Genomic DNA, 14,501 nt, shown 5'->3' with positions numbered 1-14,501 from the left:
AGAAATGGTAGAAACTAGGGGTGTAAAGATTAACCGATACGTATCGGTATCCGTTTTTAACGTGTAAGATACGGCTACATCGATACGTGAAGCCCCGTATCGGAATAAAACTGAAATGAACCGGTCGCTATATCGATTTACTTGTTACAAATTGGTTCACCTTTTCTGCTCGCTCAGACTCTCATTTACGTTGCAAGCAGCGCGTTCATCCCACTTCCTGTTTTGAAGCTACACGTGGCACGGATTTGTGGGTAATGCAGTTCGTTTTTGGCTACATTCATTGCCCAAAGTTGTCAAAGGACCTCATTACCCATACATCTAATGCAACTTAAGCACGTGACAACTCGCACTCGGTGGTTTGTTTGACAATTTTTACTCTTTTGTTTTTCAAGTCCAGCGCGAAATTAAACACTTACTATAGCATTCCTAAAAAGCAATGATAGTCTGTAGAGTAGCCTTATGTTTGATGAAGGGATTTCCTTAATGTTAAAGAATAATTTGGCCCTTGCTGCTAAAACGAACACAAATTATTATTATTTTGTTCATATTCACTCAGACTTGTGGCATTATAGGTTTCTGCATATTAGGTCTACCGTTGGAACAAAATAAGCCCAGAGAGTTCATTGACATGTAGGCCTATTTTATTCTTGTAGGCTATATGAGAAAAGGCCCAGAGTGTCTTAAGTCGGTATTGTCTTACCTCAACAATAGGCTTCAGCTCCTTGAAAGCAATCAGATATAACTCTATAAAATCTATAAAGTCTCTAAAAGTGTATTTTTAGGTTGTATTTGGCTGCTGTGTTTGACTGAAATGTAGACTATTATTTTTTCATTTTCAATACAGTATATGATACAAACCTCAGTTTAGATAATAATATTCACACATTTTTTTTTTGCCTAATTGACAACCATGACCATGATAATTGATAATATAAAATGAATGTGCACCTTGAGCAAATGATAAAAAATCTTTCAGAATGCTTTTCATTCTTGAACTGCACCGAATTGCATTGCATCGAATCGTACTGAATCGTTTTTAATGAACATGTATCTTTTCTTGTATCGAATCGTGCCCATGTATCTAGATGCGAATCGTATCGTCTTTTACATGAGAGATTCACACCCCTAGTAGAAACACAATAGATGCTTTCACAACATGGCTGCCTGGCCCCCAATATTAAGAAAACACAATGGGGTCCTAGGCCTGGTTGCACAAAGCACCTTAAGTTTTTTTCCCTTAAGGCTTTGTCCTTAGGTAAGGGGTTTACTTAACCCTTACGAGCCCGACCGTTCTAATTTCGTTACAAAAGTAACGATGGCCAATCATCTGAAATCTTCCCCGTAATGCTGACAACATAAGCTTCAATTTGATATGATTGGTTAAGGGGTTTATGGCGCGAAATGAAGCTTGAATATGGCTACTTCATTACTTGAAGATGAGTCTTGAAAAAATATTTTCACTTGAGTCGGTGCATTTGACGTGGACAGCCGGATGCCACCTGCACTTAAGTTGGAGTTTACCTCGACTGGAAACCACACAGCTGGATAAACTGAGGTAATATTGTTTTTACATCGGTTCTAGTTATGGTTTATCTTAATTTGAAGTCCTTAAATCATGTTATTTGACAGTAATATGCTTTCTCATCAGCGTCAACATTATGGCTTAGCGGGGGGCTAGTGCATCGTCACGTAACTTTAGCTAACTGTATAATTCTGAACTGCTTGCAATATTATTGTTTGCTTTTGATGTCAGTTATTTTCATTTGAGAGTTTCATTTAAAAACCTGTTAGTATATAACCTGTAGGTAAGTTTGTTTTCTAGTACCAATTTGCTTGTTAGGTAAGCATTATATTGGCAAGACAGTATAGCAAATCAAAGCTGAATAAATCAATGGGCGCCGCGTTTCTAAGTTGCGTTCTCTTACATGAAATAAGTTGAGCGATATTTTTACTCCTCTCAATATGTAACGTTAGTTGTAGAAAATAAGATGTGAAATCACATATTCTGTCAGAAATGTAATTAACTTATTGCATTTCCTCCGGTTGTTATCTGTAGTGCAGTCTGTAGTGAACTATTTTAGCTTGCTAACTTCTAAATGACAAACATCAGACGTGCTTGTCTCAACATTTTCTAAGATGGCATGACTTGAAATAGATGAAGGACAACTCCTCTCAATATTTAGTTATAGAAAACATGATGTGAAATCACATATTCTGTCAGAAATGTCATTATTGCATTTCAGCAGTTTGTTACTAGGTGAAATGTAATCTGTCTTTATCTTGATGCCAGCCAGGCAATCAGATTTAGGGTAGCTAAACCCATGTGTAATACAATGACTTTTCATAGGCCTACTTAGAAATTTTTCGAGTATATTCTGAGGATGCTTCAATAGTTTAGGCTACCTCTTCTTTTGTGTGCATACATGCACAAATCTTTAGTTTTGTGATTTTAGTTTTTTACATTAATAAAGGTATTTGTATGATTTCGCTCTTGTTTCAGACGGAGGATGACAAGACCTACACAGACCTTCTCGCAAGCCTGAAGAGGTAGCTGACTGCTCATGAGCTTGCGCTCACAATGCTGAAGACCATGAGGGGATGGAGGAAGAAGGTATAGATTTATGTGCCGTGCGTAGGATGGTGCAGACTAAAAAACTGTGTGAAATAGACTTGTTATGTTCTTTTTTACTCACATTGTTGTCCCAGGCATATGTGGTTTTACCAACCGGAAGGAATGGGAGCTTGTGCTTAGTAGGCCATCGTATGCAGACAGTGCAGGGGCATGGGACAAAGACCCCAGAAGAGTTTCACAGGTTTCTGGGATTGATCATTTACATGGGGTTCACTTCCCTCCCTAATATCCATTGCTACTGGGGAACCAAGTCTTCAGGGATCAGGGGACATTGACCAAATGATGAATACATATCGTGTACTCCAAAAAATGCAGAATACCAGAAAGCACTTTTTCTCCATTGACATTGCCGTTGTTAGTAGCTTCTTGTTATTTCAAGTTTGACAATGCAATGCAGAATCTGGTGTTGAACCTAGGTTTGGTAGCTTCAACCAGAAAGAATTTGGAGGAAATCTATCACAACAGCTGGTAGGCATTTCCGTTGAAATTTCAGCCTCACCTTCAGCTGCTCCAACTACTACTCTGTCGTCTTTCCATCAAGTACATATTCCTGTACAGCAGGAGCTTGTTATAAAAAACTTACATAATAAAACTAAAGTAGCTTGTATGGCCCTGGAGTGTAACGGTAGGCGAATTTGTTTTTATTGATAAACAAATTGCTGTCAGATTTGGCATTCTGCAAAAGGGGATGCGTTTAGTAATGAGTCATAGCTCTTCTGTGTTCAACCTTCAGGTTCCCCACCCCACCTTTCCCTATCCTCCTCTGTAAGTTTGTGTGTGTGTGGGTATGAGTTTGTGTGTATGTGTTTATTCTCCACAGGCTTGTTCTAAGTATGTAATCCACTTTCAAATGTTTAGAACACATTGAGTTTTGAGTGATGTTGATTGTATTCCTAGCTTTTCATGAATAATAATACATTTTATATATGTATATAATTTTCATATTATACTGATTTATATAAGGAAGTTGTATTTGTTGAATCAAATGTATTTTATGTCTCTTTTCCGAAATGGTCTTCAATGAATACAGTATACTTACTTCCTGTATTACTGGTAAGGTAAAGTATGTTTTTTTTAATGTCATTCTTATTGACTGTAGCATTTGCTTATATACAAATAAATGGTTTATTCTTATAGACCAAATACATCTAAACCTTTGTTTCTGACTTGATTATTAGTTTTTATGCATATTTTTATGTTGTTGGTGAGAAAGTGAATGTGAATTCTGTCAACATTCTAAATCTCGTTTTGTGCATTTTTTTACACTGATCACTAAAATTATCATAACTTTTGAAAGGTTAATGATATTCCAATACAGTCTTTTTTGTTAAATAGCCCACAACTTGCTGAACATTTCATACACTCTATATTTTTCTCTATCTTGTAGAGAAATATGATGAAAATTCATTTTTATGTGAATGAAATTAAATTTTGACAAATTCCGGATATACATTTGGAGAGGATTTTCTAATACTGTTCATTACTATATCAACATTACCATATGTATTTTACATCATTTCATAGAACTGATCCTTCTGATTACAATGGTATGTATATCCCATTGATGGTATGTATTATACTCAAGAAATAAGGTTTTTTGTGTGAGGAGGTCATCCAGCACCAAAAATGGAATGTTCGGCACGGGCACGAAAGGGTTAACTCATTGAATGCCAAGCTGTTTTCGGGAGCTTTGTCCTAGAGTGCTCAAGCTAGACCATTGTTGATGATTTTTGTACAGCCACAGCATATTCTGTGTTATAGCTATGAACACATACAATGGCTCGTTTAGAGGTGAGACTTTAAGCTCTCGGTGGTTGCAAACCGTGTATTTCTACACGCCTCTGTTCCTGAGAAATCCCAAGCTAAACAGTGGCTAGTTTTCATCAAAATCGCAGTTTTTTTCTAGAAATGGAGATATAACGTCTTTCATGAAATATGAAGTGTTGCCTGTTACTTACTTGTGTAAACTTTCCGGGAAGTGATCAGCGAGACCTGGCGAGACTGCCACCTAGTGATAGACCCACGGAAATGGCCTGGTTTTGACCTGACGTGCATGCGTCACTGATTCGACCCAAAGCGGCAACCGAGTTATGATAAAATGTCCAGATAAAATGTCCAGATTGTGCGTTTTCATGAGTTTTCGATCGTCATATATTTCATTTCCATTCATCACAGAGTTCCCAAAATCACATATAAGGTGTGTTAGAGTGTCTAGTTTCATAATTTAAAAAAAAAAGCTAAAAATGTAATATTATGTTTTTGGCACTCAACGCATGGGAAGGAAAAACGTAATATTACGTTTTTGGCACTCAATGAGTTAAGGGTGTTGCACAGAATACCTTATGGGTTCCTTAGTTAAGGAAAAAAACGTTAAGGGATTAACATTGAAAGGGGTTTTCCTGCACAAAAATTCTATAGTTTCCGAGATTGTTCAACAACTGTAACTAGCTGGTTAGTAGGCAATGCCATTAGTTAACAACCCACCAAACACAGAAAAGCTTAATGATCTTATCATTAAACTTACCTTAAATATATTTGCTGAAATAATCTAGGTAGCAAGTAAATTGAATTTCCCCTTGCTTGAATTTCCCCTTGGGGATCAATAAAGTATCTATCTATCTATCTATCTATCTATCTATCTATCTATCTATCTATCTCATGTTATAGACATGAACTGATACTAGATGGCTAGTTAGAGATGATTCTGACTGACATCGGTGCACCAAAACAAACTTTTTTTATGTAAATGAATGTAAATGTAAATCAGATTTATTGGCCAAGTATACTTGCATACAAGGAATTTGTTCTCTGCATTTTACCTATCCGGGGTAGTGTACAACACACCCACACACACAGTACACCCATTCAAACACACACACACACCCTCAGAGCCTTAATCCTGGCGCCCTGAGAGCAGTTGGGGGTTAGGTGCCTTGCTCAAGGGCACCTCATCCGTGGATGTGGATGTGGACGTGGGAGAGCACTGTTTGATCACTCCCCACCCACAATTTATTTTTCCTACCAGGGATCGAACCAGCCACCCTTCGGTCACAAGTCGGATTCCCTAACCAGTAGGCCACGAATGGCCCACCCAGTAGGCCATGGATGCATAGCCTGTTAACGGATGCCTTGCCTGTTAACGTTTTGCCTAGCAAACTGTAGAATTCTGGGCTATTCTTACTGTATTCTGATGTGTTCATATATTACTTCTGTGTGTAGTATACAACGGGGAGAGGTCCATACTATTGTACATAACATAACTGTGCCTTAGGCCTGTGCACCAGCAGGAAGGTCAGACAGGCCGATGTTTGGGAACATCCGAGGAACATCAGACATAACATGGGCCATTCGGGCTGGTATCCATCCGGCCAGAGCCTGGTTTTGTACACCTGTGGGCATCTGCCACGTTGGCATGATTTTCGTTTGTATGTTTTAGTATAACAGGCTTTGTCCTAGGTTTTGACTCTGAGACGGATCGAGGAAGCGACCAAGGAGCTTCTTCTGTCGGAAGGCTCAGCCGCCGCTTCTAATAACAACCACAACTGTTAGACTCTGCACAGTTTTACTGTTCGAGACTTAGCCTGTGTTCTGTTATTCATTATTGTACCATCTACAATAAATCATCATCTAATCGCCGATCCTGATTCCGCCATCAAGCTTTATTGACCATCTTCAATACAACCATTAGAACTAAAACACAACGCAACAACCAGAGAATCCTACATTTGGTGCCGTGACCCGTTTCTTTTTCTTCTGTGGGGACTAAGAGAGCGAGAGTGTGTGAGTGTGAGTGTAAAATAAAAGAAAAAGAGAGACAACGTGTGAACAATTGAGAGGCGAACAAATTACTGACCAAATTTTCAAAGTAAAAAGTTTTCACTATATCACTACCACATCACGGAAAAATTAAAAAAAATATATTTAAAAGGATCACGTCACTGCACGAAACACATAGTACAATTTGAAATCTAATTAATTGATATTAGCACAATCCAGATATGGGTCTTGGTAGGAAAACTAAGTTGTCAGATTGGATGGCAGTGAAATTACAATTTGGCAAATTTGAGAAAAAATTACAAAGGAAATTAGAGAAGTTGGAATTAGAGATCCGAGACAGGATTTGGAGAACAGAGACTGAGAGACGTGATTTGGAGGAGCAACTCATGGAAGCGGATGTGTTGCCAGAACAGAGTGGAATGAGGCGAAGAGGAGTAGTCTCAGAGGCCCACTCAACGGGGAGGAGCCAACTCCTCCCATACATACAAGTGCAGTGGACATTGATAAAGGCAGCTTCATTGGACAGAATGCTGCTGTTATGGGAACCCCACATGGGCCAAGAAACAGCACCCGACCTGATCGACAGCCAGCAGGTGACACAAAACAAATCATTCTGGCCCCATCAGCAGCCACTGCTTTCTACAATCCACAAAGACAAGGAATAACGTCTGCAACCAACCATCATCAAACTGCTCCACTCCAGTATGGCTATCCACAGCCACTAGCCATAGATTCAGTACCACCTCCTCCCCCATTGTTGTTACCAATGCCACTGACTACAAGCCCTTACCCACCTTACACACCTGTCAACTCTTTCCCTACCCCACCACAACCACCCCCACCTCCCCAACCCCCACCCACACCAGTGAATGACGGGGCATCTACATCCGATGCTGCCCAGGGAGCGACTGCTCCGGTAACAAGGCCAAAGACAAAGACAACCAGGCCAGCGATGGAGGACTGGGATGCCTGGGATGAGTCAGCTGACGAGGCACTCATATGCCCTGTGTGCACAGTAGCCACCGCCAATGGCGTGTCTGTGCTTTACCAACCAGCGAGAACAGACAACACCCTCTATGCTACTGCCTTGCTTGAAGAACACATTATTGAAACTGGTGCTGAACTTACAGTCTTTTCATCCAGCCTGTTGAAGAAACACAAAATACCTCTGTCAGGCGTCATCAAGACAGCTGGTGGACCAACCGGAGAAAAATGCAGTCTGAAGCAGACAGCCCCAGTCACCATAGCCATTGGAGGAGGAGATGGAGAAGTCTTGTGGAACCTGAGAAGGCTAAAAAGAGAGGATCTCCTGGAACATCCTGCATGGGCTAAGGGAAAGAATGACTGTGGACTGTTGGAAATGGAACCTGTCAGACTGACTGGAAAACCACCTCCGTGTGTGAAACAAAGTCCCATCAAGAATGGACAGCTTGTGACAGAATTGTTGGATGCAATGCAGCTGCCAGAGGAACTGGCAATGATCAAAGTAAAGGCACATACAAGGCAAGACACCATTGAAGCAAGAGGCAATGCATTGGCGGATGCGGCGTCAAGAACAGCCGCAAGAAAAAGAGATGGAGGGGATAACGAAACGACTAACGAGAATGGACACGGAAATGGAAACACGGACGGATCTAACGGTAACAGGAAAATTTTTGAAAATGACGACGAGAAACGCATGATGAGAAGGACAAAGAAGGTCAAGGAAACATCTGAAGAGGGAAAACGGGAAAGTTTGGCCAACATCATGGACATGCAGAACAGCTCGAGCCGAGAGGAAAAGTTGACTTGGATTGAAAATGCGGCGAAGCTCCATGATGACAACTTGTGGAGGTTTGGAACACGAAAAGTGGCTCCAGAAAGTCTTCTGCCATATCTGGCGGCGCAAATTCATTCGCTTGGACACGTGGGAGTGGAGAAGATGAGGAACAGATTCATACAGGTCTGGTGGTCACCGAAGTTCACAGCAATGGCCAAAGACGTCGTCAAGCGGTGTCACCTGTCGGCAAAACAATCACGACAAGAAGGTTAAGTTGCCCATGCTGAAGACACCAGCTCCACCAGGACCCTTCAGATTTCTCCAAATAGATTACATCACTCTTCCCAAATGCAAAGGCTACCGAGATGTTCTGATCGTCCTGTGCAAGTTCTCCAGGTGGATTGAGGCATTCCCTGCACGATCTGGAACTGCACTACACACTGCCAAAGTCCTCGTGAAAGACATCATTCCCCGATACGGATTGCCGGAACAGATCTGCTTGGACAACGGAACACACTTCACTGGAGCAGTCTGCGCCGAGGTGGCCCGCATGCTGAATGTGCACTGGTCCCTGAACTGCCCTTACCATCCAGAATCGTCGGGACAGGTGGAGAGAGCGAACCGGACCTTAAAGGAACGGCTGGCCAAGAAACATCAAGAAGTCATTCCCTGGGTTGACGCCTTACCAGCGGTCTTGTGTAGCATGCGAGCTACAAGCAACAGAGACACTGGACTCAGCCCATTCGAGATCGTGACTGGCAGGCCTTTCTCGGCACCAGGAACGATTGATTTGAGGAAAGCCGACATCCACCTGACATCCGATGCGATGCTGACTTACTGTGTGCAACTGACGAAGGCGGTCCAGACAGCGGCTAACCGAGTGAAGAAAGCCTGGAGAGACCCCCCCGGAAGGTAGGCACTCTCTAGTGCCAGGACAATGGGTGATGATTCACAAGCCCCAAGGGTTAGCGCTAGAGGCAAAGTACGACGGGCCGTATCAAATTTTGTTGATAACACAGTCGGCAGTGAAGGTCCAGGGCAAAGAAAAGTGGATACATGCGAGCCATTGCAAGCTAGTAGACCCGCCGATAACATGATGGGCTTGGGGAGGGTACGAGTTCTATCTGATTTGCCGCCGATCTTCATTTTGGGGTAAGGTGTGAACTAGAGAGGGGAAGATTCATGGGATACTTTCATTTTGACGGGGAGGTCAGAGGGAAAATGAAAGGTTAGGGATCCGAGAGTAGAATCTTCCTTCGAGAACCCGAGCATGCCCGAGTGTTGTGGTAGTGGACTCTTCTTGACACAAACTCATGTTATGAAAAGTGATAGACTTGGACAGGTCTTATAATTGGGGGCCAAGCAGCGAAGCTGCGAAGGCACCCATTGTGTTTCTAGCTTTTCCTATTATTATTACACATCTTTCCTCTGCCATTGGAGTCTATGGCAGCCCATAGAACCGTCTGGTGAAAAGTTGTAAAATTTGGCACACTAATTAGGCAGTGCCCCATGATTAATTTCACCAAGTTTCAAGTCCGCACCCCCAGCGCTCTAGCGCCACCAACAGGCCAAAGTTGGACATGCATTTACGCACGTAACTTCTGACCCGTTGGCTCGATTTTGAAAAATGAGTTATCCTTGTAATCCTTGGACTAAGCCGAGTTCAACGCACCCTATGACGTCATTTTCCGCCATGATGGATTTTCCGCCATTTTGGATTTCATCAAAATCACTTAAAACGTATCAGAGGTCCCAAATTTTGTCCGATCGACACCAAACTTCACAGATATCATCTACAGACCATGCCTCATTAATGCATTGCTTTTTGTCTTCGGAACTAAAACCGTTCGCGTGTAACAGCCAATCGAAATTTGCGGCGAAGCCGCCAAACAGGAAGTGAGCTCATATCTCAGCAACCCATTCACCTATCATAACCAAACTTAGTCCATGGACTCAGGACCCAATCAGGGGGACGCTCAAGAAATCTGGTGACCTTTGACCTCTAGGGGGCGCTGTAATTAAGAAACATGCCTTTTGGCCTGTAGCTGCAGTTGTGCTTAGAATTATAACTCACTAGTGGTGTCTGATAATACTGTTGGAGGTCCTTAGGCCGACACAAGCCAACTTGTGATGTCATCGTAATTTATTCGGCCGCCATATTGGATTTAATCAAAAACACGTACGAATTTTCGCAGGTCACAAATTTCAGCTGATCCTCACCAAAATTGGCAGAGACCATCTTCAGACCATGCCTTATCAGTGTATTTTTTTCTGGAACAATTGACAGAAGCGTTCGCCTGTAACAGCCAATCGAAATTTGCGGCGAAGCCGCCAAACAGGAAGTGAGCTCATATCTCAGCAACGCTTTCATGTATCAAAACCAAACTTAGTACATGTACCTCCGACCCCATCGGGAGGACGCTCAAGAAATTTGGTGACATTTGACCTCTAGGGGGCTCCGTAATTGACAAAAATGCATTTTGGCCAGTAGTTGCTGATGCACATTATTTTGCAATGGAAGTCAATGGCAGCCCATAGAACCGTCTGGTAAAAAGTTATACAATTTTGCACACTAATTGGGGACAGTCCAATAATTCATTTCACCAAGTTTCATGCCGGCACCTCAAGCGCTCTAGCGCCACCAACAGGCCAAAGTTGGATTTGTGTTCACGGACGTAACTTTTGACCTGTTGACCCGAATGGCAAAATGAGGCATCATTGGAATCCTTGGGCCAAGCCGAGTTCAACACACCCTATGACGTCAATTTTTGACCTCTCTGTTTAAATCACAGCAAGTGTGATCATATCTCAGTCAATCTTTTATTTTTGACGTGAAACTGATGACAGCAAGTTCCATCCAGTTCATTCTAAAGCGTGCGTGCAAGGGTGGGGCGGGGTGGGACGGGCAGGGGCGGTTGCGGCGGTGGGTTGGCTGGGGGAGGGGGTGGCGAGACTCAGCCCTGGTTCAGCTCCACAAAATCAGTTATGTTTTGATGTGAAACTTGACCTTGTAACTCAGCCAATCTTGGGTTGTATGGCATGGAACTTGCTGTGACTGCTTAAGGCTATATGTCTGATGCAACGGCTTTGACTTACATGGCAAATCTGGCCTGCTGAACTGCCTGCTTGGCCCCCACATTGCTGCTTGCAGCTATATTTGTTTTTATGATTAAATATGTGTGATTACTGATATGTGGAATGTTTAATCTGAGGATACAATTACAATTGCCGATTTTTGAGAATGATGGGGGACCAGGGTTGGGAGGATGCTAAACCCCTATAATAGATGACTATATATATACTGTTGTTTTCATGTCTATCCTTCAACTGATACTGCTCTTTATTTTTAACTCCACATGTGCCTATGAGGTTGCCGGGAACCACAGACAACATCTGGGACAGAGACTTTGCCTTTGAACTGAAGTGTTGCCGGCCGGTTTCCTGAACTTCCAAAAGACTTTGTTTCCCTTTTCTTTTGACCCTTAGAATGTGAGATAATCATCAGCAACATAATCAGTTTTTAAGTTTTCTTTCAAGGTGCCTGCACTTTTTTTCTTTTCCTTAAAGTGCCTGAGAAGTAATGCTTGGTTTTATTATTTTCCTATTTTTTGTTAGGACACATCAGACTCTGTTTACGATTGTTTGATCTATAAAAAATCTATGTTTTTTTAATTGATCAAGAGGGGGGACTGTAGAATTCTGGGGTATTCTTACTGTATTCTGATGTGTTCATATATTACTTCTGTGTGTAGTATACAACGGGGAGAGGTCCATACTATTGTACATAACATAACTGTGCCTTAGGCCTGTGCAACAGCAGGAAGGTCAGACAGGCCGATGTTTGGGAACATCCGAGGAACATCAGACAAATCATCATCTAATCGCCGATCCTGATTCCGCCGTCAAGCTTTATTGACCATCTTCAATACAACCATTAGAACTAAAACACAACGCAACAACCAGAGAATCCTACAAAACAAGAGATGTCCGATAATATCGGCCAACCGATATTATCGGCCCGATATTAGCATAAAAATGTAATATCTGTTAATATCGTTATCGGATTTTTTTTGCCTTAAAACCGATAACATAATGCTTGCGTTACACCCAAATAGTGCCTATGCGCTCCTGAAGCGTTTACCGGCGCACAGATGATGACCTCATCAATCTGCGTCTTGAAGCATACAAACAAGCGTGGATGGCTGCAGTAACAAACTTGCTCGTGGCCGTAGTAACCCCTTGCGTTGGCCGTGACACCCCTTTGAAAATCAGAGGTTTACAGGCCACGGTGGCTTGGTGCCCCCTTCTTTAAATATTCTGCTTTACGTCCTACTAATAGCGATATATATTTAGCCTATGGCCTATGGCCAAATTACGCAGTGGAGAAAGTGACAGCGCAAGAAAGAAAGTGCGTCCAAATTAACCCATCCTACTCATCACACAGACATCACAAGTATCACATGAAAGAGCTTTTTCTCAGCTTTTAATCGATGTTAGCCGCTAATTGCTGTGGTGAACGGTTCGCGAGAAAAGTAAATAATATCATTCAATTTAATCATAAATTCTACTGAAGGTTTTGCGTCCATCTCCCTACCCATTCATCTCGGTGGAATACTTCAGAACCCTTCGTTTAACACATGACAAACCATATATCAGAATAAACAGCAGACCTTACCGAACAGAAAGGTGTAAAGCAGTCCCCTGTACAGTTAGCCGTTCCAGACTAATCCCGTTTTGAATTTGCAGTAAATTTCAACATACGTGGATGTCTCCAAATTTGGGATTTAAGTTTTACACTGTGTTTAAATTGTTCCACATTATTTCATAACGGGCCAAATACAAAACAAATATTACAAATGTCGCCTAGATATCGGTAAATCAGAGGACAGCTGACTATAAGAGTTTGTGAAAGTAGCCTTCATGATCACAAAATGCTAAGCATGCATCTAGGCTATTTGAGTTTCTTAAAGCTGAGCTGTGCTTAAATTGTTCAATACATGATTTCATAACAGGCCAAATATAAAATAAATGTTAAATATAGCCTAGATATCTGTATATGAGGAAGGACGGGTTTAGAGTGAGGGTCTGTCTTGTCTGTAAAAACAGACACCCATGACTCATATTTGTGCATTCATTCAATTAAGGTGATTGAGTTTTAGTTAAAGAAACAGTTCATGAAGCATCCTACAAATGCAGGCTCATTTAACACAGAAAAAGGGTAGCCTGTCATACACTATGCCTGTTATTTTAGTTGGCTTTACATTCTGCTATGTTGCACATAGTTGTTCAGGTACAATGTTTTATCATTTGTGAAGAAGTCAAATTTGCCCTATTTGTTGTGGGCATTGTCAAGATTATCTCAGGGAGAGTGTAATCCAAACTGTTGTTTGAGACAATTAAAAAAAAATAAAATAAACATGGCACTTTTTCCCTAAATTAAGTTGAAGTATTTTTCTTATTTTGCACAGACAATGTTAACATTTGGAAAGCCTTGTTGCATTCAAGAATGCATCAAGTGGGGCATCACAATAACATTAAGCATGTTGTGTTAATTCCATAACAGGAGATATGTGATGTTACCTAAATTAGTTTTGAGGAAAAATAACCCACATATCGACATCGGTATCGGCTGATATCGGAATCGAAATTTGAGAGTTGGACAATATCGGCATATCGGATATCGGCAAAAAAGCCAATATCGTACATCCCTATACAAAACCAAACCAAAGCTCATGGTAGGCTAACAAGACATCCACATGAATTCTGTTAACGTTAGCCTACCACTAACGTTATGTACCACACAATAACAATATGGCATGTTTCTGATAGGCCTATTTGACAGAGTAAGCATATTAGCGGAGAGGTTTTATTTTCAATTGTCAAAAGTACTTAATATACTTCATTTATCAGCATCATCTCAGTTAATAATATGGTTGAGGTAGAGTCAGAGGTATATTAGGTTTTCCTCCTTAGTTAGGCTGCTAAGGTCATTTGTGCAACAGTTTAAGAGATTTTTTACAAAATAATACTTAAATACTTAAGGGAACATTTTCAGGAAACCTTAAGAATACTTAAGAGTCAGTCAGTTGTTTGTACAACTGATTTTAATTTAAGGGGGCCTTAAATCAGGTTTTAAGGGAAAATCTTAACTTAAGGTGCTTCGTGCAACTGGGCCCTGCACCTTCAGTGCTAGGCCCCCAATACATTCATACCTGTAGATGGAGGAGTTGCAGGGTGGCTTTGAACATTGTGAGCAGTCTGACGAGTCATCTTCACTGGTGAGTGTATCTGAGGTGAGCAGGGTTCAAACTTTTTCATATCTGAATGTAATAA

The 14,501-nt window shown here is 41.5% G+C and overlaps 1 protein-coding gene across 4 annotated transcripts in view; it reads right to left on the bottom strand.

The window, feature by feature from the left end:
* The window catches only part of vrk3 (VRK serine/threonine kinase 3), a 118,474-nt gene that overhangs the window by 62,293 nt on the left and 41,680 nt on the right, over positions 1–14,501 (bottom strand). For all 4 annotated transcript variants that reach the window (XM_076287940.1, XM_076287941.1, XM_076287942.1 and 1 more), the window contains exon 4: positions 14,381–14,488. In XM_076287940.1, the coding sequence (XP_076144055.1) occupies positions 14,381–14,488 (108 nt within the window). The remainder of the gene's footprint in view (positions 1–14,380; positions 14,489–14,501) is intronic.

This window comes from Alosa pseudoharengus, unplaced genomic scaffold, assembly GCF_046254945.1.
Source record: "Alosa pseudoharengus isolate Yale_2024_CS ecotype anadromous, Long Island Sound unplaced genomic scaffold, YU_APseudo_1.1 YU_APseudo_1.1_scf_16, whole genome shotgun sequence".
NCBI classification, from domain to species: domain Eukaryota; kingdom Metazoa; phylum Chordata; class Actinopteri; order Clupeiformes; family Clupeidae; genus Alosa; species Alosa pseudoharengus.
This window is presented reverse-complemented; position numbering and strand designations above follow the sequence as displayed.